General features: G+C 38.9%; 1 protein-coding gene and 1 long non-coding RNA gene across 19 annotated transcripts in view; one reads left to right on the plus strand and one right to left on the minus strand.

Annotated features, from left to right (window-relative positions):
• The window catches only part of REPS2 (RALBP1 associated Eps domain containing 2), a 231,016-nt gene that overhangs the window by 70,675 nt on the left and 134,310 nt on the right, over positions 1–26,031 (minus strand). For all 13 annotated transcript variants that reach the window (XR_012026586.1, XM_072817502.1, XM_072817501.1 and 10 more), the window contains 2 exons: positions 24,156–24,201; positions 20,897–21,033 (listed from right to left, as the gene is read on the minus strand). Coding sequence is in view for 12 of the 13 variants with exons in the window: in XM_072817502.1 (XP_072673603.1) it covers positions 20,897–21,033; positions 24,156–24,201 (183 nt within the window). In the remaining variant the exon portion in view is untranslated. The remainder of the gene's footprint in view (positions 1–20,896; positions 21,034–24,155; positions 24,202–26,031) is intronic.
• The window catches only part of LOC140628277 (uncharacterized), a 48,549-nt gene continuing 22,941 nt past the window's right edge, over positions 424–26,031 (plus strand). For 2 of the 6 annotated variants that reach the window (XR_012026588.1, XR_012026591.1), the window contains exons 1-3: positions 424–514; positions 923–1,068; positions 18,542–18,597. This is a non-coding gene — a long non-coding RNA (uncharacterized lncRNA). Of the gene's footprint in view, positions 515–922; positions 1,069–1,270; positions 1,627–18,541; positions 18,772–23,852; positions 24,133–26,031 lie in introns of those variants that run through there. The other 4 variants (XR_012026592.1, XR_012026587.1, XR_012026589.1 and 1 more) reach the window with 4 other exon arrangements.

A 26,031-nucleotide genomic window follows, 5' to 3' on the forward strand; every position in this document is an offset into this window, starting at 1 on the left:
CGTGGGACTCGATCCCGGGACTTCAGGATCACGCCCTGAGCTGAAGGAAGATGCTCAACCGCTGAGCCACCCAGGCATCCCTGTTTTTGATAATTTTCTAAGATCTACCATTCCATCAATCAATTCCCTCTTCAACTGTCCTGTTAACCCAGGCTTAAATTTATTTCAATGACTAAGTGTTTCATTTCTAGTTCTATTTGATCTTTTTCCAAAATGGTTTTTTCATTTTTATAATTTCGTGGCTATATACCCATTTTCTCCATTTCCTTTTCTTTCAATTTATTAAACGTATTTATATAACAGTCTGTGTCTGATAATCCCACAATCTGAGGGCTTTGTATTTACTACTCTTTTGTTGCTCCTGCTAGCTCCCTCTCACTGTGTTCCATTTCCTAGAGTGCTTGGCAACCTTTGACTAAGAATGCATATCCCTTGGAACTTTACCTGTAGGAATACTCTGGGCCCTGTGTGAAAAGTGGGTTCCTCCTCTACTATATCTGCCAGAAACCCAAAGGTACTTATCAACCTGGGATCACTTGAAATTAAAAGCTTGGCTTGATACTGTATAGGATTCCTAGTGTCTGCTGTCCTCAAATTTCATTAAATGTCCTACAGTAAGACTTTTGAGCCTAGATGGTAGCTTGAATATTTGCAACTAATCTCAATCCTACCTCATTGACAAATAGTGGAAAAAAATGTTTCAATTTTCTTGTTTAAATTTTGAACTGGGAAAAAAGATGAGTGGCTGATAGCTAAATGAGCAATAGAGAAAGCAGACAGTAACCAAGGTATACCACAGAAGCCCCAGTTCTCAAGAACTGATGAAATCAAACTCCTCTAGAAGTAGGAAGTAGGAGTAAAATGAAGAAAGCAAGAAGTAAAGAAAATTAACTAATAGTGAATCCTGTTACCTATCCTTTAGAATGGCATACCTTGACAACACTCTTGAAGATCAGGTTCCAGCTACACCTCAAGCAGTTTTTGGCTTCAGGATCCCTGCTCCTGTGGTCCCCTCTGTGTATAGTGTCCATGCCCTACCCCTACTTCACCTGCAGAACTCAGAATATAGTAAGTATTCAACAAGTATCTGTTTGAACTAACATAAGAAAGAACTACCGAACCACGATCCATTCTCATATTAAAAGAAAAAAAAAAGACTAATTGAAGCCCTTTAGGAGCAGTTAGATCCTGAGATTTTTCTCCCACATTCTGTACATTTTCACCATGTTTCCCACTCCAGCAAAAGGCTAAAAGTATCCTTCTTCTCCAGGGAGGACACTAGGTCCAGATGAAGGTATGGGGCCATACGGAAAACAGGAGGAGCTAGTAAATATATACATTCTGGATGTTGAGACTTGCAATCCTCTCCCTCTCTGCTCTCAGACTTTTGTATCCAGAGATTAAAAGAAGTAGTCCAGGGAATTGGACCGGCCAAGAATGAAGAACTAGATACCAATATCAAGATATCTCCAACAAGATAATAAAATCAGATCAATCATGAAACCCAAGATGCCAAGTCCTATCCATTTATCTATATATTCCAATCAGCTTTTTACCCCCCTTTTTAAATAGAAACAGATGATAAAGTATTACCAGATATCTGCAGAAAAATTTCTAAGAGCAATAAAAAAAGGTTAATCTCAAAGAGACAGATTAGATCTATAATAGATTATTTTTAACATATATTAGTATCATCATAATGACTGTTCAGTTTATTCCAGAAATATTTAAACATCTACTATGTATCAGGCATTGTTTGAGGTGCTAGGAAAATAGCAGTGAAAAAAAAACAGGAAAAAAAGCTCTACCCTCATGAAGCTTTATTTTACTAAGACAGCTAATGGGGTGGGAGTAAGGAATAAAATTTCTCAAAGGAGAAAAGACTTTCTCAGGGAAGTCCTCAGCAAGAGATAAGAGATATTACTTGCAAAGATGAAATACTGAAATGCTACTGAAAAACAGAACAAATAATTAAAAAAGAGCACCGAGAAATTAAAAACATGATAGCAGAAAGGGAAAGCTTAATACAAAGGTTCAAAGATAATCTAAGGAGATTTTTTTTAATATTTATTTATTTATCTAAGACAGCACAGCACACTTGCAAGCACAGAGGGGAGGGGCAGAGGGAGAAGAAGAGAGAGTCCCAAGCAGACTCAGCACTGAGCACGGAGCCCAACACAGGGCTTAATCCCATGATCCTGAGATCATGACCTGAGCCAAAACCAAGAGTGGGACACTTAACTGACGGTGCCACCCAGGCACCCCAATCTAAGGGGATCTTAAAGAAAGTAGGAATAATATCCTAATAATCCAATATCCAAATAAAAGTTCCACAAAAAGAGAGAAAATATCAGGAAAAAAATCACACACTCCAAGAAAACTACCAAGAAATAAAGAATAGGACTTTCTAAATTGAGAGAGCCCACTGAGTACCCAAGACAATGAAAGAAAACAGATCCATGGCAAGGCACATGAATACAAAATTTCAAAATACTGGAGTTAAAAGATTCTACAAGTTTCCAGCAGGGGGTGGAAGAGGAGGGCAGGCCACATCCAAAGGATCAAAGTCCAAATGGTTTTAGACTTTTAATATACTACTGAAAGCTAGAATTCATTGGATCAGTGTAATGAAAATCCTAAAGAAAATTGATTTCCGGGGAACCTGGGTGGCTCAGTGGTTGGGTGCCTGCCTTTGGCTCATCAAGTTGTGATCACCAGGGTCATAGGATCAAGTCCCACATCAGGCTTCCTGTCCTGGAGCCTGCTTCTCCCTCTGCCTGTCTCTGCCTCTGTGTGTGTGTCTCTCATGAATGAATGAATGAATGAATGAATGAATAAATAAATAAATAAATAAATAAATATCTTTAAAAAAGAAAGAAAAGAAAACTGATTCCCAACTGATGGTTTAACACCCAGATGAGCAGCCTGCATGATGGTTCAATTAAAGATATTGTTAGACATTCAGAGGCTCATATTGAGCTCTACACACTCTTTCCAAAAAAGCTACTCAAGGGTGTGTTCTACCAAAGCAAGAGAGTAAACCAAGAAAGAGCAAGGCATGGGATGGATACAGGATAAAGGAACTCCAATATGAGAGAAAGAAGAAGAGAATCCTTGGATGACAGAGAAGGGAGATGCCATGATGAATACTATGTACCCGCATAGAAGACGATCACTCTACATTTCTTCAAACAGATAAAACTAATACCTGAGTCAGAATTTCATAAGAGGACCTTTAGAAAATTGAGGAAGTCTACAGTTGCTTCAGGGGCAAGTACACTGAAAAGAAACAAGTTGATTATGCACTCCAAGGCCAAAAAAACCTGCATAAGTAAGAAAAATAAATAATATACTATATGGGCTTACATGGCCATAAGAATAATATAAACACTAAATACTGACCTAACCAAAATTTTACTTTAATTGTACTGAGAAGGTGAAAGAGAAAAAAAAAAGGTGTTAGAAGGGAAAGGCAGTAGATGATAACTAAAACTGAAAAGTCAACAAGAGGCTATTACAAATATGCTATTTTGAAATATGAATGCCAAAAGGATATAAACAATTCTCTAACAGAGTGTATTCTCTCAAGTCTTCAGGTACATCAATGGTCTTGGAGATACTTCCCAAACTTCAGTTTGTTCCCTCAGTTCAGCATGGAGCCCTGGGCCTTCCCCTCCACCATATCAGGGCATCAGCTGTGATTATTCATTCTGCCAGCTTTTTCCCTCTCTTTCCAGAAGTCATGTCCACTGACCCTCAGTCAAGAAAAGGTAAAACTAAGAGTACGCACTCATTTCGCTTCACACCAGATTTGGAGTTTCAGGAAGAAATTTCAAGACTCGTCTACTCACAGACACAGGTTCTAGAAGGAGGCAGGCAGAGTCTAGCCTTGGGTTTTCCCTTAGCTACCACTCTGGGGGAAAAAAATGGTATTAGCTCATGCATCTTTCCTTATTTGGCTCCTGTTGAAAAATCTCTTCTATGTGTTTATGACTCCATGTTCATTTCCTTTAACAGTAGGTGATATTAATCTAGCTTCATTCTACAAGCTTATGTCTGATTCATCTTTTTATCTCCCATTGCACCTAAACACACTGCCTTGTGTGTAGTATATTCACATAGTGGGTGAATAACTAGAACTGAATTTAGTAAATATCTCCTCTTATAGTAGTTACAGTCCATTCATGATCTTAAATTAGATTCAAATATTTTATCCAGAATGCTCTAATCAGTTTTATAAAGAGAAAGTATATCTTCATGCAAAGTGAAATTGAAAAAAATACTTTGACTGAATAATCTAACGTACACATGCAAAAGATGACAACATACCTGTTAACAGTAATACCTGCTTTCCTGGAAGGGAAGAGAAGGAAAGAAGAGGGGAGAAGGACACTTTTGATGTATACATTAATAGCTACCATACTTGTGAAGCAATTGCAGGTTTATTCCTGAAGTCTCAAATAAGGTGGAATACCAGGTATCAGCAAGGTTTTGTCAAATCAAAAATTTTTATACGTGTAATGAGGGAAAAAAATAATAGATACCCAAATCCTGAAAACTAGATTTAAAGGTTCATGAAAGAAATTGCCATTTAATCCTAAACTCAGGAGACACAGTAACAATTACTAGTGTTTATTAAATTTATTGAAAGATGTGCATTTTCTAGCACTGATCTGCTGAATGTCAGGTCTTCGTATCTTCACCCAACATTCTAACCTCCAATTTTTTATCCTTTTATTTTATTATGTTTAGGAATTTCCAGTCAAAATTTTATCCATATATATTACTGTCTATTTACTAATTTCCTTCAGATTTTTACAGAGCCCCAAATCAATAATTTAATGAAAACGTGTTCCAAATAACTAAGTGAAAATAAAGCAGCAGATGTGGCAGCTGAAAGCTGCAAAGAACAGAAAGCCAATTCTTCAGGGGAGTGAAACTTAGAATAACTTCAGCTGTGAAAAGGCCTCCCATCCCCCCAAACTAGGAATATTTTATGAAGAAAATAAAAGCATTCAAACGCCAAAGGGGGGAAAAAACACTTAAAGGATGGAAAATGTTGAAAGAAGCCTGCCAGTGGGACCTGCACTTTTAAGTATCAATCAAGTAGAGAGTCAGCCATATGCAAAGCTTCAAGGATTTCATCAGTGAAGACCATTCTTCTTCTTGGCAAGTTCATTAAAACGGCTATTTCTTTGTAATAGAAAAATGTACTTTCTTTCCTTACTAATCACAAAAGTATTTGTGAGCCTATGTCTATCTCCTAATCACCCAGTTACACACAGTGATGGGTTCATATGTTATCTGCACCTATGAATCTGATAAAATGTTTGCCAGGGGCTGCTTCAATTCCCTGAGAATGCCCCATTTCCCTCCAAACATACAAGGTCGTTCAATTCTCTGTTAAACACAACAATTAGTTTTCACCAGTTAAAAGAAAGGAACTTACACATGACCTGGAATTGTTCACCAGGGAAAATATTAATGACTGAGTTTGGAAAAGTAATGAGATCAAATTCAATTCTTCTACTTTGCAGATGAGAAAATTAAGGCTTAGAGAAGTAAAATGACATCACCAAGGCTACTATGATGCAGCAATCAGTATCACGTTTTGAACCTACAGTATAGGTAGTGGTAAAGAGCAGAAAAGGACACTGAGATGGGGATAAACAGCTGGATAGGTGTTACTGTATGTCCAGGAAATAAGCATGTCAGAAGGCTGAAAGTAAGAAAAGTATTGCAACTTCCAGGAACTACAATGATGCTTCTGAATAGGCTACATGCCACATACTCTGAAGAATAAGATGCTAGACACTACCTTAAAATGTGCCACTGTAGCAAATATTTAGTTTAAGTCATATGACTACCTCTTCACAAGACTACATATAACTCCCTTGCTTTAAAAAATATTCAATGTAGTATTGCCATCAGGATATATAGATCAACAAACAGAATAGAGTCCAGAAACAAACCCTTCAATTTATACTCAAGTGATTTTCAACAAAGGTGCCAAGGCCACTCAATAGGAAAAGGAGAGTATTTTTTTCAACAAGTAGCACTAAAACAACTGCATGTCCACATACAAAGAAATGAATTTAGGCCCTTAGCTCACACTACATACAAAAATTAAATCAAAATGGATTACAGATACAAATAGAAGAGTTAACACTAATATTTTTAGAAGTGAAAAGAAAAGCTTCAAGACATTTGATTAGGCAAAGATTCCTTAGATAGGACACCAAAAGCACAATCTAAACAGGAAAGAATTGATAAACTATACTTCATCAAAATGCAAAACTCTTTTGCTTCACAATATACCATCGAGAAAATGGAAAGACAAGTCACAGAATGCAAAAAAAAATATTTGCAAATTACACATCTGATAATGGACTTGTAGCCAGAATAAACGAAGAACTCTGGAATATGTAACTCAACAATAAGAAGACAAACACCTCCCCTCCCCCCAAAAAAGAAAACAAACATCCAATTTAAAAATGGGCAAATGATTTCTGTAGACATTTCACCAAAAAACGATATAGGAATTATTAATAAGCACACGAAAAGATGCTCAACATCATCAGCCATCAGGGAAACAAAACCACAATGAAATACCACTTCACACCCAGTGGGATAGCTATAATTAAAAAAAAAATAGTAAGCGTTGGTGAAAATGGAAAGAAACAGTAACCCTTGCACATTCCTGGTGGAAATGTAAAATAGTATGGACACTTTAGAAAACAGTTCGGCAGTTTCTTAAATTTACCATATACCCAGTAATGCCACTCCTTGGTCCTGTGCCAAGAGAAATGAAAACATATGTCCCACAAAGACTCACATGCAAGTGTTCATAGTAACATTATTTCTAACAGGCAAAAAGTATAAAAAATTCAGATGTTCATCAAACTGAAAAATGGAGAGGCAAAATGTGGTATGTCCATACAAGGGAACACTATTCCACAATAAAAAAATGAAATACCGGTATATGCTACAACTTAGATGAACCTTGAAAACATCAAACAAGTATAGAAAGCCAGACACAAAAGACCTCATATTGTATGATTTCATTTATATGAAATGTCCAGAAAAGGCAAATCTATAGAAACAGGAGGTAGATTACTGGCTGTCTGAGGCTGGGCATGGAGATTGACTGTAAACAGGCATGAGGCATACTATTGGAGTGCTGAAAAGGTTCTGAAACTAGATTATGGTGACAGCATAATTTGATAAATTTACTGAAAACCACTGAGTTGTACACTTAAAATAGATTAATTTTATGGTCTGGAAATTACACCTCAATATTTTTTTTCAAGCTAAGGGTAGAGGATAAAGTATAATTAATCATATGGGAGAGAGAACATAGATGAAACAAATTAGGCCATAAAGAGTTAGTTGATTATTGTTGAGGCCAGGGATTCAGTATCCTAATCCTTTTCTTTTTTATATATATTTAACATAACAATTTGATAATAACAATTTTTGATCATCAAAAAAAGAAATAAATTCCTACGATCTCCAAGTACTTATGAAGGCAAAACTTTCTTTCCTATCTCGCTAAAAAAAACTACAGGGAAATTGGCCCAACATTGAAAATCACCTAAAAGAAAGCAGAGAAAAATAATATTAGTTTCTTGCATATTGGGCACCATATCTATTTTTTAATATATCTTTTTTAAAAAGATTTTATTTATTTGAGAAAGAGAGAATAAGCAGGGAGGAGTGGCAGAAGGAGAGGGAGAAGCAGACTCCCCGCTCAGCAGGAAGTCCAACACAGGGCTCAATCCCAGGACCCAAGGATCATGACCTGAGCCGAAGGCAAATCCTTAACTGACTGAACCACCCAGGTGCCCCTTTAATATAACTTTTAACTTTACATGTATTATTACCTATAGAAGAATAGTGGGATCCCTGGGTGGCTCAGCAGTTGAGCGCCTACCTTCAGCCCAGGGCGTGATCCTGGGGACTCAGGATAGAGTCCCACATCGGGCTCCCTGCATGGAGCCTGCTTCTCCCTCTGCCTGTGTCTCTGTCTGCCTCTCTCTCTCCCTCTCTCTCTCTCTCTCTCTCATGAATAAAATCTTTAAAAAAAAAAAAGAATAGTAAAGCATGCCCCCCCAAATTAAATTAATATAGACTGCTTTCTCTGACACCACATCTGCTGCAACAAAGACTTGAACAAAGAGGATTCTGATGGAGAACAAAGCAATTACATTTTCTGGATCTCAGTCTTATCGCCTATAATACGTGAGAGGTGGCCAAGATGACACAGAAGTTCTTTCAACACTAACAGACTCTCTATGATTCTAGAATTTAGTTGCCATTTTTTTCCAGCAACTTCTTGTACCATGGGACATATGACACAGGTTATCTAGGTCCCAGATTGAGAAATAGGCAGAGTTAATCAACAAAAACACATGAGAATTAACCTTGGTGGGCACTGGGTGGCTCAGTGGTTGAGCATCTGCCTTGGGCTTGGGTCATGATCCCCGGGTCCTGGGATTGAGTGCCACATCAGGCTCCTTGCAGGAAGCCTGCTCCTGTCTCTGCCTAGGTCTCTGCCTCTCTCTATGTCTCTCATGAATAAATAAATAAAATCTTTAAGGGATCCCTCGGTGGCGCAGCGGTTTGGCGCCTGCCTTTGGCCCAGGGCGCAATCCTGGAGACCTGGGATCGAATCCCACGTTGGGCTCCCAGTGCATGGAGCCTGCTTCTCCCTCTGCCTATGTCTCTGCCTCTCTGTGTGTGTGTGTGTGTGTGTGTGTGACTATCATAAATCAATAAAAAAAAATTTTTTTTTAATCTTTAAAAAAAAAAGAATTAACCTTGGTGAAGGTCAAATTTCATTTCTCATGTTACATTGACATGAGTACATTTCTCCTAATCATTTTATTATGAAACTCCTTAGATTGGCTAAAGACACGCGTGTGTTTGTGTGTGTGTGTGCACATATGTGTCTTGAAATTTGACATTTAGTCACACCAACATCTAAGTCTGAAACACTTTAAAATGAGTTTGTGATGACAACTACTCCACACTAAAGTTTCTCAATCACTCCACCTTTTGCGATCTGGATTAACTCTACCACTCCAATCAACCATTCTAAGACTTCCTAAGAACACAGTTTGCGAACTCCGTCCCTTTTAGTCTCCATTCTTTTTGATCAGTAAACAAACTTTAGGCTTCCGGTTTCTACTTATTCCTGAAATACACACCTCTCTGAGCATTCCAGGCCATGGTGATTGTCCCTTACTGAATTCATGTGTTCTCATGGCTTTGGGTCTAGCTGTTAAGACAAAGAAATTTGGTGTTTACATAAAAGACCTGAAAAGTTTTAAGTAGGAAGGTGACATCATAGTTGAACTTAAGAAAATTAATCCTGCTGCTCTATGAAGGAAAGAATGAAACAAGCAAACCAAACTGGAGATTATTAAAGTAGTCCCCAAGGCAACCGGTAATAAGTAAACCAAGGCAGATATCAAAGAAAAATCAACAGAATTTGGCTCCAAAAATTATATCCATCCCTCAAAGGTTAGCTCAACAGCCTGTACCACCACGCCAATATATATCTACCTACAGATCAGCCTAGTTAGAAACCACCCAGACTTATTATCCTTCTCACATGTAACTTTAATACTGATAGGCAGAATGTGGGGCCATATCCATATTCCTCTTAGAATTCTCCACAGTACCTAGTACACAGTAGTATTCAATAAATATTGGTTAAACAATAAGGTATTTCTGCTTGTCACCATTACTGAAGTCTATTTCAGTTTTCACATAACTTTCTAAACTCAAACGCATATACTGAGAATTTTATTTGTTGTTGTTGTTTTTTAGAGAGCATGTGTACATGCCTGGAGTGGGGAGGGGGAGAGGGAGAGGGAGAGACAGAATCTTAAGTAGGCTCCACGCCTAGCATGGAACCCAACACAGGGCTCAATCTCACCTGAGCTGAAATCAGGAGTCAGAAGCATAACCAACTGAGCCACCCAGGCACCCCAAGAATTGTATTGTTTTATGACATTCTTTAGCTCACATGTTTTTTAACAGTCATAAGGAAAATGGCTAACAATAGGTAAATGGTTAAATAAACTGAGGCCCAAATTAATAAACGTTAAAAAAAATAAAACTATCACCATTTTGCAACTACCAACGAAATCATGGATCTACGCAGTAATTTGCTGGAAACAACTCATATCATGCTTGTAAGAACCAAGTGCATACATCTGTTCCAACCCCACATTTAGTGACACATCAGTAAGAATTAAGTTGGCTGTGGTAGGGATGTTTATACCATAAAAATTGGCAAATAGCCAGTTAAACATTTACCAACACCCACTGGATATAGGCAATGAGGATCAATACCTGATAAAATCATTACCTGAAAGGCTGTTGGGATCTCTATCATAATGCATGAATCAGGCTAATACTTCATGAACCCACTGATAAATCAAAAAACAGGGATCCCTGGGTGGCGCAGCGGTTTGGCGCCTGCCTTTGGCCCAGGGCGCGATCCTGGAGACCCGGGATCGAATCCCACGTCAGGCTCCCGGTGCATGGAGCCTGCTTCTCCCTCTGCCTGTGTCTCTGCCTCTCTCTCTCTCACTGTGTGCCTATCATGAATAAATAAAAATTAAAAAATATATATATATAAATAAAAAAAAAACAGAGGCATTAGACATCGGACTTCCTAATGCGATACAGTAGAAAATACACGGCATCACTAGGAACTACCTTCCCAAAAATAGAATGTGAAAAATCAAGCCTACATCTACCTACCAGTTTGTAAGAAATACAAAAGATGGAAGGACAACCAGCCAAATACAGAATGTACAATGTCTATAAGGGTGGATGATTTTTATATGAATGAGTGAATATCAACCAGCAGGGAGGAAGAAGAGATTGAAGGAGGACCCTATCAATTAAAAGAGATTTAGCAGATGTCAAAACAAACACAATGTGCACTGTAGCCCTTGTTTGGATCCTAATTTGTGCAAGTCACTACAAAAAGACATACTTCAGACAATTCAGAAAATCTGAACACCGGCTAGACACTAAGTATTAAGGGATTATTGTTAACTTTGTTACATGATAAAGGTTTCATGATTAAGTTTTTTTAAAGGCCTTACCTATTAGAGATACATATAAAATATGTATGAAATTATACAATATCTGGTATTTGATCTGGGGATGGGGATTTTCTACTTTTACATAAATTTGAAGTATTCCATAATACAGTTTTTAACAAAATAGCCAGTATATAGAATGCATATAAAAGAATGACAAAATTATCAGTACTGACATGGATATATTACCAAAAAATAAAAAATTGTGAAAAAGCACAGGGAAAATATGTACAGTATGATGCCAATTATTTTAAAGACAAAAGAACCCATGAAATTGATGTTATAAATGGACTAGAAAATGTCAGAGGGATACCTTTCTTGGAGAGGATCCTGAGTTTGGTGGAAATGAGGTTAAGGACAGATCTGTAACGTTAGAATTTTACACAGAAGAAACTATTTGTCTATTACTCAAATAAGGTGTTTTTTTATTTGGGAGAGAGAGCAAGAGAGAGAGAGAGAGAGAGAGAGCATGAATTGGGGCAGGGAGAGAGGCAGAGGGAGGATAAAAGAAACTCAAATAGACTCCAAGCTAAGCATGGAGCCCAATGCTGGGCTCTGTCTCATGACCCTGAGATACTGACCTGAACCGAAACCAAGAGTCCGACGCTTAACCAACTGTGCTACCTAGATGCCCCTATTCAAATTAGTTTTATAAGCATTTTTTAAAAAGGTTATACCAACATTTCCCACTGCATCCTCCCAAGATTCTAGTCCTGTTCTTTCCCACAGTCCTTTGTTCAAGCACTTAGCCAGCCCACGGAAAGCTATAAAGCCAGAGAGCAGACAGAAAAGAGAATGCACTCTGCCTAACAGCAAGACTAGCTACACTCTCACCTTGGCAAGCCTTTGTAAACCTTCTACTGGCACAAATCACAGCACTATGCTAGCAGAGAAACTTTCACATAACTATTGGAAAAGAAAAAATCCTATAAAGAAAGAAAGGAACAGGAAATGCCAAAAAGAAGCCAAGGACAGACAGCACACTAACCACACCTTCCAGAGATGGAGACTAGCATCTGCTAGTGGCCTAGATGAACACACTGAGTATCTGGCCCAGACAAGCTTGGAAACACCAGCACTGTATTTTTACCTCTGAAATTTTCATCTAGCCTAACAGCTCAACTATACTTCTCCATGTTTAAATGATCTTCTAGATTTCAAATCTCATGACCAGGTGACACTATATTGCAGGCAACATCTTTTATCCATCAACTCTTGAGAAGCTCAAAAGGAAATCTTAATGCTCTGTCACTACAAATTCTGAATGTGTTACTTCTCATTATAGACCTCTACCACAAATAAGATCAGGCCTGAAAGCAAGGATTCAGATCTAGAAGCCAACGAATTCCTTGGCCCTTCAAAGATAAATGGCTGCTGTGGCAACCAACTGCCCAGGTGTGGAGAGGAGTCTCAGTCCTCAGCTGGCTGGTGAAGGAGGATGAGGGCTGTAACCAACAGGAATAATAATAGCACTGTGCCTTCTGCCCCTCTTAAGAATTCTATATCCAGGGGTACCTGAGTGACTCAGTCGGTTAAGGTTCCAACTCTTGAACTCAGCTCAGGTCTTGATCTTAGGGTTATGAGTTCAAGCCCCTCATTACGCTCTATGTTGGGTGTGGAGCCAACTTAAGAAAAAAAATTCAACATCCAATACAGGCAGCTGAACAGAGATAGGACTACCAAAAATCTGGCCAAATGCACAAGTCGGGAGACACAAGTGGGGTAGAGAGAAGTACTTGCCCCTTCTTAAGGCAGTGGAGGAATGTAGGCCCTAGCAATGGGCTACATGCACTTAAAACCCAGCACCACCATCTATTAGCTCCACAACCTTAGCCAAATTAACTTCTGCACCTCAGTTTCTGTATCTCAAAGTGGGGATTCAACAGCACCTACCTCATTAGGGTTACTGTAAGTAAAAAGATAATGCATAGAAAGTGCTTTAAATGTGTCCTCTGTAAAAAGTAAGCCTCAAATTCAAATCAGCCATCATCACCACTGTATCTAGTGCTAGGCGTTAATAAAGGACCTAAAAACAACTCTAACAAATAGGGAAACTTGGCTTGGGACTGGCATACTGATAGGTAAAGAATATACTACTTGATAAAGAAACTAGATGAACTGTTTTCACATATAAGAGGAAAAGTACAGCTGGATGCAAGCAGTCAGGAATGGTACTTTAAATGTTTTCCAAACACTAAAAGGGATTCCCTCCATGATTTGTGGTAGCTGTATGATTAAGCAGTTAAAAGTCCAATAATGAGTATGCTGCCAAACTCATTATCTAAGTTAAAGATAAGAAGTGTCCACATAAAAAAAAAGTGTCCACACATGGGACAGCCCGGGTGGCTCAGCGGTTTAGCACCACCTTCAGCCCAGGGCCTGATCCTGGGGACCCGGGATGGAGTCCCATATCGGGCTCCCTGCATGGAGCCCGCTTCTCCCTCTGCTTGTGTCTCTGCCTGCCCCACCCCTCTCTCTCCCTCTCTCTCATGAATAAATAAATAAAATCTTAAAAAAAAAAAGAAGTGTCCACACAGGGACACCTGGGTGGCTTAGCGGTTGAGCATCTCCCTTCAACTCAGGGTGTGATCCCAGGATCTGGAATTGAGTCCTGCATCGGGCTCCCTGCATGGAGCCTGCTTCTGTTCCCTCTGCCTATGTCTCTGCCTCTCTCTGTGTGTGTCTTTCATGAATAAATAAATAAATCTTTAAAAAAAAAAAGAAGTGTCCACACAACTGACAAGTTCAACAAGGTTACAAGATAGATCAATATATAAAAACCAACTGTATTTCTAAACGCCAGCAATGAAGACTGCAAAAATGAAATTAAGAAAATAATTCCCTTTAGACTAACATCAAAATAAACAAAACACTTAAGAATAAATTTTTACAAATGTAAAACTTATATGTGAAAACTATAAAATAGGGATCCCTGGATGGCGCAGCGGTGTAGCGCCTGCCTTTGGCCCAGGGTGTGATCCTGGAGACCCGGGATCGAATCCCACGTCGGGCTCCCGGTGCATGGAGCCTGCTTCTCCCTCTGCCTATGTCTCTGCCTCTCTCTCTCTCTCTCTCTCTCTCTCTCTCTCTCTCTGTGACTATCATAAATAAATAAAAATTTTAAAAAAAGAAAGAAAACATAAAATATTGTTGAAAGAAGCTAAAGACTTAAATGGAAATACATCCTATGTTCATGGATTGGAAGACTTAATATTGTTAAGATGGAAAACATGTTGTATGCCATAAATATGCACAATTTTTATTTGTCCATTAGCCTTATTATTAAGTTTGAGAAAAAATACTGTTGAATAGCAATACTAACCAAACTGATCTACACAGTCCATGCAATCCCTACCAAACTCCCAGCTGCCTTTTTTTTTAAATAGAAATTGACAACCTGATCCTAAATTTCATTTGGAAATGCAAGGGATCCAGAATACCAAAACAATCTTGAAAAAGAAGAGAGGCACCTGGGTGGCTCAGTTGGTTAAACATCTGATGCTTGATTTCAGCTCAGGTCATGATCTCAGGACCTTGAGATCAAGCCTGCATTGGGCTCCACGCTCAGCAGGGAGTCTGCTTGAGATTCTCTCACTCTGTCTCCCTCTGCCCCTCCTTACCCCGTGCACTTGCTGCTCACTTCTGCTCATGCTCTATCTCAAATAAATAAATAAATAAATAAATAAATAAATAAATAAATAAATCTTTTTTAAAAAAGAAAGAAAAGAAGAAGAAAATGAAAGTGGGCAGACTCACATCCCAATTGCAAAATGTATTATAATTCTGCAGCAATCATGACAGTATGGTACTAGCACAAGGATAGATATATTAGGGCAGCCCGGATGGCTCAGCAGTTTAGCGCTGCCTTCAGCCCGGGGTGTGATAATGGAGACCCAGGATCGAGTCCCACGTCGGGCTCCCTGCATGGAGCCTGCTTCTCCCTCTGCCTGTGTCTCTGCCTCTTTCTCTCTGTGTGTCTCTCATGAATAAATAAATAAAATCTTTTTTTAAAAAAAGGATAGATATATTAATGAATGGAATAGAATTAAGAATCCAGAAACAATCCTTTATGTTTATGGTCAGTCGATTTTTAACAAGTGGATAAGTGGGCCAGGAAAATAAAAGGTAAGTAATACTTTTCTCAACAAATGGTACTGGGACAACTAGATAGCCACATGCAAAAAAACAAATTTTTTGAACCCCTACTCTCACATCACATACAAAAAAAATCAACTCAAAATGGATCACAGACCTAAATATAAGAAGTAAAAACATAAAAATCTTAGAAGAAAAGAGGAGTATGTGTTTGTGACCTTGAGTTAGGCAATAAATTCTTAGATATGACACCAAAAGCACAAATGATAAAAAAAATAGATAAACTGGGCTTCATCAAAATTAAAAGCTTCTGTACTTCAAAGGATACCATTAAAAAGGTTGAAAGGACAACCCACAAAATGAGAGAAAATATTTTTAAATCATGGATCTGAAAAGGGGCTTGTATCCAAAATATATAAAGAACCCTTACAACTCAACAGGAAGAGACAAATATAGCGCAATTTAAAAATGGGTAAAGGGCAGCCCGGGTGGCTCAGTGGTTTGGCACCTGTCTTCGGTCCAGGGCATGACCCTGGAGACCCGGGATTGAGTCCCATGTTGGGCTCCCTGCATGGAGCCTGCTTCTCCCTCTGCCTGTGTCTCTGCCCCTCCCCCCTCGCTCTTGGTCTCTCATGAATAAATAAATAAAATCTTAAAAAAAAACAGGTAAAGATTTTGAACAGATATTTCTCCAAAAATGACATAAAATGGGCAATAAGCATATGAAAAGATGTTTAACACCATTTGTCATTAGAAAATGCAAATCAAGGGGCACCTGGCTGGCTCAGTCAGGAGAGCATCCAACTCTTGATCTTGGGGTTGTGGGTTTGAGACCCACATTGGGTACTGAGATTATTTTAAAATAACAAAATTTTTTAAAAAGAAAATGCAAATCAAAACCATGATAAGATACCATTTCATACCTACTAGGATGACTAAAATAAAAAGGACAGGCAATAAGTATTTCAAGAGTGAAAAAGTACAGTCCTCACATACTGCTAGTGAGATGAGGTAAATTGGTATAGCCACTTTGGTAGTTCCTCAAGATGTCCAACTTAGAGTTGCCATAAGACTCAGAAATTCCACTCCCATGTATATCCATGAGCTGAGAAATGGATAAAATGTGTCATATTCCTACAATGTAATATTATTCACCCATAGAAAGAATGAAGTACTCCTACATGCTACAACATGGATATACCTTACAAATATTATAATAAGGGAAAGAAGCCAGTTACAAAAGACCATATATTGTATGATGCCATTAATATGGAATGTCCAGAACAGGCAAATTCATAGAAACAGACAGTGGGCTAGAGGTTGCCAACAGCTGGGGGGAGAGGAAAGGGTAATGAAGAAGAACTACTAATGAATATGAGGTTTCTTTTTGGGTGAGGAAAATGTTCTAAAATTGGATAATACTAGTGGCTGCACAACAGTATGAATATAGTACAAGCCACTGAACTATATATTTTTAAAGGGCGAATTTTACAGTGTGCAGATTTTACCTCAATAAAGCTTCAATTTAAAAAAAAAACTGTCCAGACTGCCAAACTGAACCCTTAACCAGCTGTGTACTGCAGACCCAAAAGTTTGGGGGTGGAACAGGAATCCCATAATCCTACTAGATTTTAAAAGGGAATAAGCACTCATACAAATGATACAGTAAGAAAATCTATAAAGCTGAGGCCATTTATGTGAGCAAATTCATCCTTTAGGAAACTTGAAGGTTATATTTGATAAGAGATGTTGTGTCTCTTATTCCCAAAGGGTTTACATATTTCTCAAGTTGCAGAAAGAAATACCAATTTGTAGAAAAACCCAGACAGACTCTTCTCAGCTGGCCAACTAAATAATACAACCCCCTTCCAAGTTGAGACAGAGCCTTATCACACTTTGCCCATCTGTACATCTCACAATGGAGGCTATGGGAAGTCCTTCAAAAACTATTCCTCAAAAAAAAAAAAAAAAAAAAAAAAACTATTCCTCAATGTTGGAAGGGCACTTTAGAGGAATCTGAAGAACATGTCAGAGCCCTCTAGAATGTTCTAGAATGCTTCTGTCCTTTTAGCTACATTCTAAGAAGTGGCAGCAGACTGGCCACAAAGATACCCTGGACATAGTATGGTAGGCAAGTTTGAAACAGGTAAACTCAGTCAGAAAGGACATTTCTGGTACTCTCAGGTACCACTGTAGTTGCTGCAGCTATAGAGCGAAAAGAAAAATTTTAATATCTGTACATGGGGCAAAATTAAAAAGATACAAGTGGGTATTCAATGAAAAGTAAGTTTCTCTCTCACTCCTGTCCCCAGTCATCTTATTCTCTTCCCCAGAGGCAACCACAGTTGCCTACATATTCTGCATCATGCCTCTTTCACTTAATTTATCACAGATGGCTCTCCACTTAATACACATCCCTTATTCTTTTTAACTGCTTCATAAGTTTCCATAATACAGATGTACTATAATTTCTTAACCCTGGAATTAATTATTATTTCCAGTACATCTAAAGCAGAAATAAAACATTAGCTATCCAAGGGTAGATACTACCCATGGATGTGTTTTTGTTCAGCCATCACCATGGTTTTAACACGTGTATCTGAATATATTTGGCCATATGGGATGTGGTGGAAAGAGCTGTCTACCAACATCCACTCCTCTTTTACAGGAGGGATGTCAATGAGAAATAGCTACCCTGCCAGGAACTACATTTCCTAGCTGCCTAGCAGCTAGCTAGATCCATGCAACTAAGTTTCCTCAGCTAGAATTGAGCGGAAGTGATGAAGGTTTCTGGTCTTCAGCTTTAAAAAGATGGCTGTTTTCTCCACACAAGCACTGCCCCTTCTGCCAGGTGGATGCTCAATGCCTGGAACAGGGCTATTTATGGTAGAGGCGGCAATGAAGGGGTAGACCACCACCGTGGCAACCTGCAGCTGCAAGCCTTAGGTATGGCTCTGGAAGGGGCAGGTCACTGCTAAGAGTGGAAGGAGGGGAGTTCCCACCCACACAGTAGAACAAAAGAAACCCCTGTTATGAGAAAATTTGCTTTATGAAAACAACTCTTTCAATGAGGAAAAGGAAGTCAAGATCCAAAAAGCACTGTCTTTAAAGTGCGATTTTTCTTACAGGAATTTCAGTAATAAAATATATTCTCTACAACAAAATAATAATAAAATAAAATATGTGTTATGGCTCTAAGAACAGAGCTATAAAATCTAAACAGCACTGAACAAGTTCCAAGTCTGACTGCATCTAGATTTTGTATACTTGCTTCATCACTGATTCAGTCTTTCTTGCACATTTCTGTTTTCTCTCAAACGCAGCAGCTGTTTGGGCCTGGACAGGATGGCTCCATGACCTGGATCAGCTATTACAAAAGGTAATCTCCCTTTTACACACAACAATCATGTCATACCAGCTTATCCCTATGAAAACATACATTTTAGATGTCATACCAGCACCCACCCATCTAGAGCCCTAGGATAACCTAGACTCCTGGAAATTTAGGTTCATACTGTTTTTACAGATATCAAAGATAAAGTCAATTGTTCCATCCTGCTCAAGTGGCTTGTTTATTTTTATAGATACACATTCTAAATCTAAATGTAATTCTCCTCCATATCACATAACTGATCTTCCTAAATTTGAAGGCATTAATGTCACCCTCTTCTAAGCTCTTTTTAAGTCCAAATCCTTCACCAAGTCTGTGGGAAGGATTCTCTGTAGGCTCTCCTCCCCTTGGTCACTACAGTCTTCTATTTCCTTCTCCTCCCTTTATAGAAACATCATCACTCCTATATAACAACCACCTCATTGTTTTCTTCACTTTCTTCTTTCATTCTTGCTTCTTTGCATCTTGTCTCTATCCTATTTCTTCTCCACACAATCAGTCCACCATAGGCCACTCTGACTCAGCTCAACAACCTAGCCTCACTTACTTTGTTTTTTACAATCCTTTGCTTCTAATAGAGCAGGCAAGTGGGGCTCAGTTCCTCTGTGAGGCCACCAAGCAACTATAGGGAACAGATCACGGTCCTGCCCCACTGGAGATCAAGAGGGTCAGGGGACTTTGTCCTCACACTGCTTTCCTCAGTGATTTCTGTGCAAATGAGTGCCTATGGGCCAAACATGTTGCTATTAGGATTATGTTTATTATCTTACCAAAACCCTACAGCTCCATGGACTGTTGCCCCTATTTTAGAGATTAAAAATCTGAAATGCAGAAAGATTAAGCCACTTGCTGAAAATCAAAACAGTTAATAAGCAGCTAAGCTGGACTCCAAATCAAGTCTTGTCTTTTCCACCATATGATGCAATGTCGTAAAAGCCACAGCACATCCATTCCCCAGCACAGCTGGCACTCCTTGTGGGCTTGCACAGCCAGAAAGATGCTTGCACGTTTCCAGTCTCTCCTTGCAAGGAAAATGTATTAAGATAGCTGCCCAGATTGTTTTAATCTTCTTGCATGCACAGAAAAATCTTCTGGGTCATAATCCGCCAGCCATGTGAAATTTTTATAGCATCATCATCCGTGGCTATTCCCACCTCAAATACCAGTTACTATGAAATTATGCCAGAATTTGGATCAAAGTATGGGAGAAAATGCAAGGCAAATTTTTATCTGATGAACTCATGGCAGAGAATCAAATTTCATAGAGAGTTCCAGACTCTAGTATATTAAAAAACAATCTGCAACTTTACTGTGAGGAGACTACTTTATTAGAACAACTAAAACATGCTGAGCTCTGCTGGGACACAGAGGTCATGCTAATGTGTGAGCCAAGGAGAGTCTTTTCTTGCTTTAGTAGAAAAGATAATAATCTGCAAATCACTAGCATCTGAGGCTGGCTTGATTTAAAATGCACACAAATATAGAAAAAGTTCCAGGAAATCACTGTATTTATAGCTTGCCTACATTAGTCAGTGGAAAGGCCCTTGCTGCTCCCAAAATAACACTTGGGAAGGCGCTGCATCCTAGCACCTTCACTAAGCAAAGGCATGCATGGTTCTCATCTGCTGTTCTGTAGGTTCCCTAGGAGGACATCTCCCACTTCCCAGGGAGCCAGGGAAGCAGACAGGACCCTCCAACCTCTACCCCCCTCCAACCCAGCTGTATAGAAGCTGGCTCAAGGAAGCCCCATCCCCAGAAGCCCCTCAGCAGGCCACCTGGAGGAGCCCTTGCCCAGTTCCCTCCACCAACCACCTAACCATCAGTCAGATTTAGAAAGCGGGGCCCCCTTGGCATTAAACCCTCCAATACACAGGATCTTCACAAGGATAAGATACAGAAGATTCTGGCCAGGTGTCAATCACCAAGATCTTTCATACATAAGTATCTCAGGAAATAACAGACAGCAAATTACCACAATGCAGAGAACAAGACCCTAGCCATGCACTCAGTGGGATGTCTGGGGTTAAAGGATTTTCATCTTCTTGGTACAGAATTTCATAATTCTTGGTCCATATGAGTGTGGGCAAGGCTCCAGACACATGGGATATTTATTTGCCTAGAAGTGCTTCCCCCCCGCCACCCCAGAATACCATACTCAAAGACCTTCCTGGGATGGGAAATGGCCAGATCTGCTCGTTCTGTGGACTCACAAAGGCCTCTGTGGCAGACATACATCCAGTGACTCCAACAGGAAAGGGAAAGACTGGGGTGCAGAGGGGCACTTCACCTGGCACACTGGGCTGGAAGACTTTATTCAGATCCAAGGAGGAGGCTCTGGAATGGGTTTTCTGTGGTCGCGGTGGTGGGGTGGGAGGGTCCTCGCCCCTTTTCATGGCCTCTTCTATGGAGGTGCTAGAGTAAGATCTGCAGCAAAATAAGGGAAGGTCAGAAGGGAGATAGCAAAGCTTTAGTCTCTGAAGCAGGACTGAAATGAAAATACCCAAAAAAGTCAAAATCACTATAAAGGACTGACAAGTGCCCATCTCAAAGCAATCATGAGTTCGACTGTCCCTTGGATGCCATTATCTGTTCAAACCCAAACCATGAACCAGAACCTTTTTTAACCTCTTTGTTCATATTATATCTTAGACCTAAATTTACCCAAAGGAAAAGCTTTCCGTAAATTCAAATCCGTTTTTATTGGTACTGTCAATAAAAATAACATGTAAACCTTCAGCTTAGCCATTTCCATATTGTAACAGAAGGGGTTGGTGGTCTTAATGGGCTGCAGCACTTTTCTCCTGTTTACATGTGACCTTGATGACAGGCATGTGTGGAAGCAGGGCAGATAACCCAAGAGTAAGCATCAGATGCTCAAGGGAATATGCCACAAATAAAATTTAGGAAAGGGAAACATATCAATCAGATGGAGGGTCTAGGCTGTTTTACCATGAGAAATACCAGTATGGGGAAATTTTCAAAGCAAAAGCTTCCTCTTAACTTTCTCCCTCAATCTGTAACAAGGCAGTAACTAACTAGACAACTTCTGAAATTATAACTCCAATAATTACATTCAAGAAACAGGAAATAAATAACCTGCCAAAGGTCACACAGCTAGGTAGTTACACTGATTCAGTTCAAACTACAATCTATTTCTAAATCCCATTTTTAAAATATTCTGATATTGTCTACGAGCCAGGAAAGAAATCTTTTGGAAGTAGCGGCTACACTATTTATTACAGATTTAATTATTTTCTAAATCAATTCAACTCAGTACATTTATCTATTGCTTAGAAACAGGTTTGTGGAGGAGTTCTCAATATGATTTTCTAAGAAGTGGATGCGTACATCCATTCTATTCAGCTTCTTGTCTAAGTTGTCAAAGAACAAAATGACCTTTGAGTCAGAGATATGTTGTAGGGACAAATTAACCTCAGAAAACTATTATTAGTATTTAGCTATTAGAGTGCCATTTATGAAATCTGAATCTATTGATAATTATGACACAACCTCATTTCTTGGTAAAGCTCATTTTGACATAACAAGTTTGCACTTTCCTGAATCATTCCCTCCTCGAGGTTCCTTTGTGGTAGTTGAAGAGTTGTTTGTCATGCAAGGTTGCAATCTTTCATAAAACCACCACAATGGCATGTAACATGCTCTGGAGTGGTCCCCGTAAAACAACTGGCAAGACAGGCAAGGCAAAGGCATATAGGAACTGGCAGGAAGAATGCTCTAATATTTCAATCAGAGTAAAAGGAAACCAATAGAAAAGGACAACAAAGTTTTCAAATGGGAACTCTTGATTTAAAAAGGAAATCAGAGACTCTAGCTAGAAATTAAAAAAGAAAAAACTTCTCTGCCAGAAAGAGCTTTAGTGACATTCTTCAGTCAAGAAAGAAAATATGTGCGTTTGTGTGTATATCAAAACACATACATAGAGTTAGGCACACCATCCGACACTACATATCTCATTCCATTCTACTTCCATATATATAACCTGTGTACCAGTATTTTCATATGGAAAGTTAACTGAATATTAAATAAGTAAAAGTATGACTACAACCAATTTAAATACAAACGTGCAGGAATCAACAAAATAATGAATAGAAGTAGTGTTAGAATGGTGATCTTCCCTCTTTCCCTCAGAGTTCTACAGAGTTTTATTATTCTAAAAAGGAAGATAAAAATAATTTGATCCTCTCGGTCTCAGTGAAGACCCAGTTGGGAGCAATGAAAATAAAAACATCTAAATTCTATCAAGAGACCAATCCCTAAAAGAATAATATATACAAGTTGGCCAGAGATATTAATAACAGAACATGTGACTATGAAATTTTGTACTTTCATTTGCTTTGAGAAACAGAGGAAGTCAACAGAAGAAAACTGTGAGGTTTAATCTACAGTTAACATAGCACACATAAACAGATTTCTGTAATTCAAAAGTTTTTTATGAGGACAGATAAATATTACTATTCCTACATCCTAAAGCCAATACTGTAAGCCAGTACAGTAAAAGATCTGTTGATCCTTAAAAAAAAAAGATGAGGAAATGTGTTAGCCACAGAAACAGTAACCAAAAGAATTACTGTATCTATTGTTCCAAAAAAATATTTAGATATCTGTATCTTCTCTAAATAAGGAAACAAAACCCCCAATTTAGAAAATCCAGACATAAAAGATAAACAAACTAAGGGGTAACTCTTAGATTTACAAAAAGATGAGGTTTTCTTAAACATCAATACTTCAAGCATATGAAATAAGATCAGATTTAAATTCACTTCTTCAGGAATGTGTCTAAGTAGTCAAAGGAAAAAAAAGTTACCGAGAGCCAAAGCAAAACTTGGAAAACACATATGTACTGTCCTGTCTTACACTGCTGTCTACCACTGAAGAGTGATCCCAATACCATTACCCCTCTCTGATGTTCTATTAATGTTTCTGTATTTCTCCTTGATCCTCCATTCTGATGTCTGATGTCAACCGCAGCTCTGTCTTACTTGCACTCCCTCTTCTACTAGCTTCTACCCATCTAAAAACTGTGAAGCCAAAAAGAGGCTCTAAGGATAAAAGAGACCATAAGCGCTGCTTACCTAAAGCTTAAAGCTTCATTAAAATCACTGTGAGCATTTTCTTTTCCTACTCTAGGCTTTATCCCTCAGGCATCTTACTTTTTGGGGTCCACCTTGTCATGATGGTAAATTTCAGTGTAACCTTTTAACCACATTTCCTTCTCTCCAAAGCTACTGCCCTCTATTCCTTATCATCCTGCAACAAGTGGGCCATATCCACACAAACCAGTTCTTGTCAGGCGACCAGCCAGCAGCAGCCACCATCTTCCAGCACTAATAAACACAGAAACTAAGAGTCTCCCAGCAGCACTGCATGCTCCAAACAGGCCCTTCATGACATGTGAACTCACATCTATTCTAAGCTTCAAATCTGAAGGAAAAGGAAATTGTGGGTTGGGCTTCGGGTGTAGGATTTTATTTCTAGTCAGGGACAGGATACAAAGGGCATTAAAGCAGAAATTAAACAAACACTACCTGGATCTTGGTCTTGCTTTGAGACTGTTGGAATCCTTAGAAGTGGCTGAAACAAAGATTAGTTGTTGTTTACTTGGCTTTCATTTCTGCAGTTGAACAGGTTTATAAGCAATACTTGGGCTAGTACAGAACAAATACATCAACAGGTAAATGTGAGGTACAGGTGTCCCTGTGGAGAACTTAACCGTCTCCACGTTTTCATTATTTTGTAATTTTATTTCTAAAGCTAAAGGCACAATTCAAAGGACAGAGAAATCAACATTTTTTTCCTTTTGTCAGAGCACTAAGAAGCTATTCTCAAATCTATGTTGATGAATAAAGAAATTCCAGTATAAAAGACAACCCTCTCACGGGGTTATCTACTTAAATAATAGTGGGTTCAGACGTATGGTTTTCTTAGTCTATCATGATAGCCTAGTAATTGATTTTGAACCAGCTTCCTCTAAAGGCTAAAAAGAAATCTATCAGGTCATACATTTTAAGATTTTTCTTAAAGTACACACTATCAGAGCAGCATTACCACAGGAAATCAAAGGTCCCACAAGTTAAGTGGAAATGAGCTACACAGATTTTCCTATAAGAAAATATTCGTGTGTCCTCTGTGTCTGTGACCAAATCATACGGAGGATATTACGGAGTGAAATCATCAAAATAATTCATCAATCATATGACTTTTCCTTATTGAATTTAAATTATAAACTAACTTGCTCAGTATCAACACCCATGGAGCCTACTTTCCCATCACAAGTTGTTGGGAGTAATTAGAAACATTTACAAAAACATTAATCCTTTTTTATGTTTTCAATACCCTTTGGAAGACAACTTTAGAAACCATTAGTTATGCTAAGGTTTTGCAAACACTGCAAATTTTTCAACAAAAAATATCATAAAAATCCATAGAAAAAGTGCTACTAACTAGGAACAAGGAAAATATAGTTTGTATATTGTTTCCACAAATTCTTCCAGAGAGAAAACGTCTCAATGAATTATCCCATCCTTTTTTACATTGCTGTAAAGATAAAAACCCTCCTTGGGATGAAGCAGCCTGAATTGATGATGGCCATTAAAATCCATGGGTTAGATAAGCAGGAGAGAAAGGGGAGCTAAAAATGCTAACAAGGCACAAAGAAAATTAGCAATATATATTCCCTTAGATATAGTCAGTTGTAGAAAAGATACATTTCTCCCCAAAATAAGCATTTTAGCTTGCTGTAGTGAGAACACGGGCATCTTTTGACTTCAATCCATCAAAATGCTGCCAGAGCCCTGAAAAGCATGGGAGGCCTGAGGAGTTTAAGCCCTGTTCTGTCCATTATCATGCACCCACACCTGCATATGCATATAGTTTCCCCTACCCCACCTCCCACAAACACAAACCCCAGGCAGTCAGGGAAAGCAGCTAAAGGGGAGCCAGTCCTGCAGTCAAGCAGGCAGCCGTGGGGCTAAGTTGGACAGTGTGACCAGACTCACCACAAAGATGGGGGCTGCCCTCTGGGCAGGCTGCCCACAGCTGGCTCAGAATTCCTCTTCTCTCTCAGACCACACTGCTTTCCAGAAATATATGGGTCGGGAAAGCCTCAGTCACATTAAAATAAAGTCTGGTTCCCCAAACCAGATCATGGGGGTGACCGTTAATTCTTTTGTCAACTACCATTATCTTTGTCTTTTTGCTGTGTTGAGAATGGGTGTGGAAGGAGGGGTGAACCCTGCCAGTGAGAGATAGACAGACAGATGGGGTGTGGGGTATGGATAAGCAGTGAAGACCTGGACAGGAATCCTGGGGTCTATGTGTCCCTCCTGGCCACAGCCCTAGCTATTATGTTTCTGAGCCTTAGTTTCCTAGTCTACAGAATGAAGATAATAAAAATGTGGCCCT

The sequence above is a fragment of the Canis lupus genome, chromosome X, assembly GCF_048164855.1.
Source record: "Canis lupus baileyi chromosome X, mCanLup2.hap1, whole genome shotgun sequence".
Taxonomy (NCBI): Eukaryota; Metazoa; Chordata; class Mammalia; order Carnivora; family Canidae; genus Canis; species Canis lupus.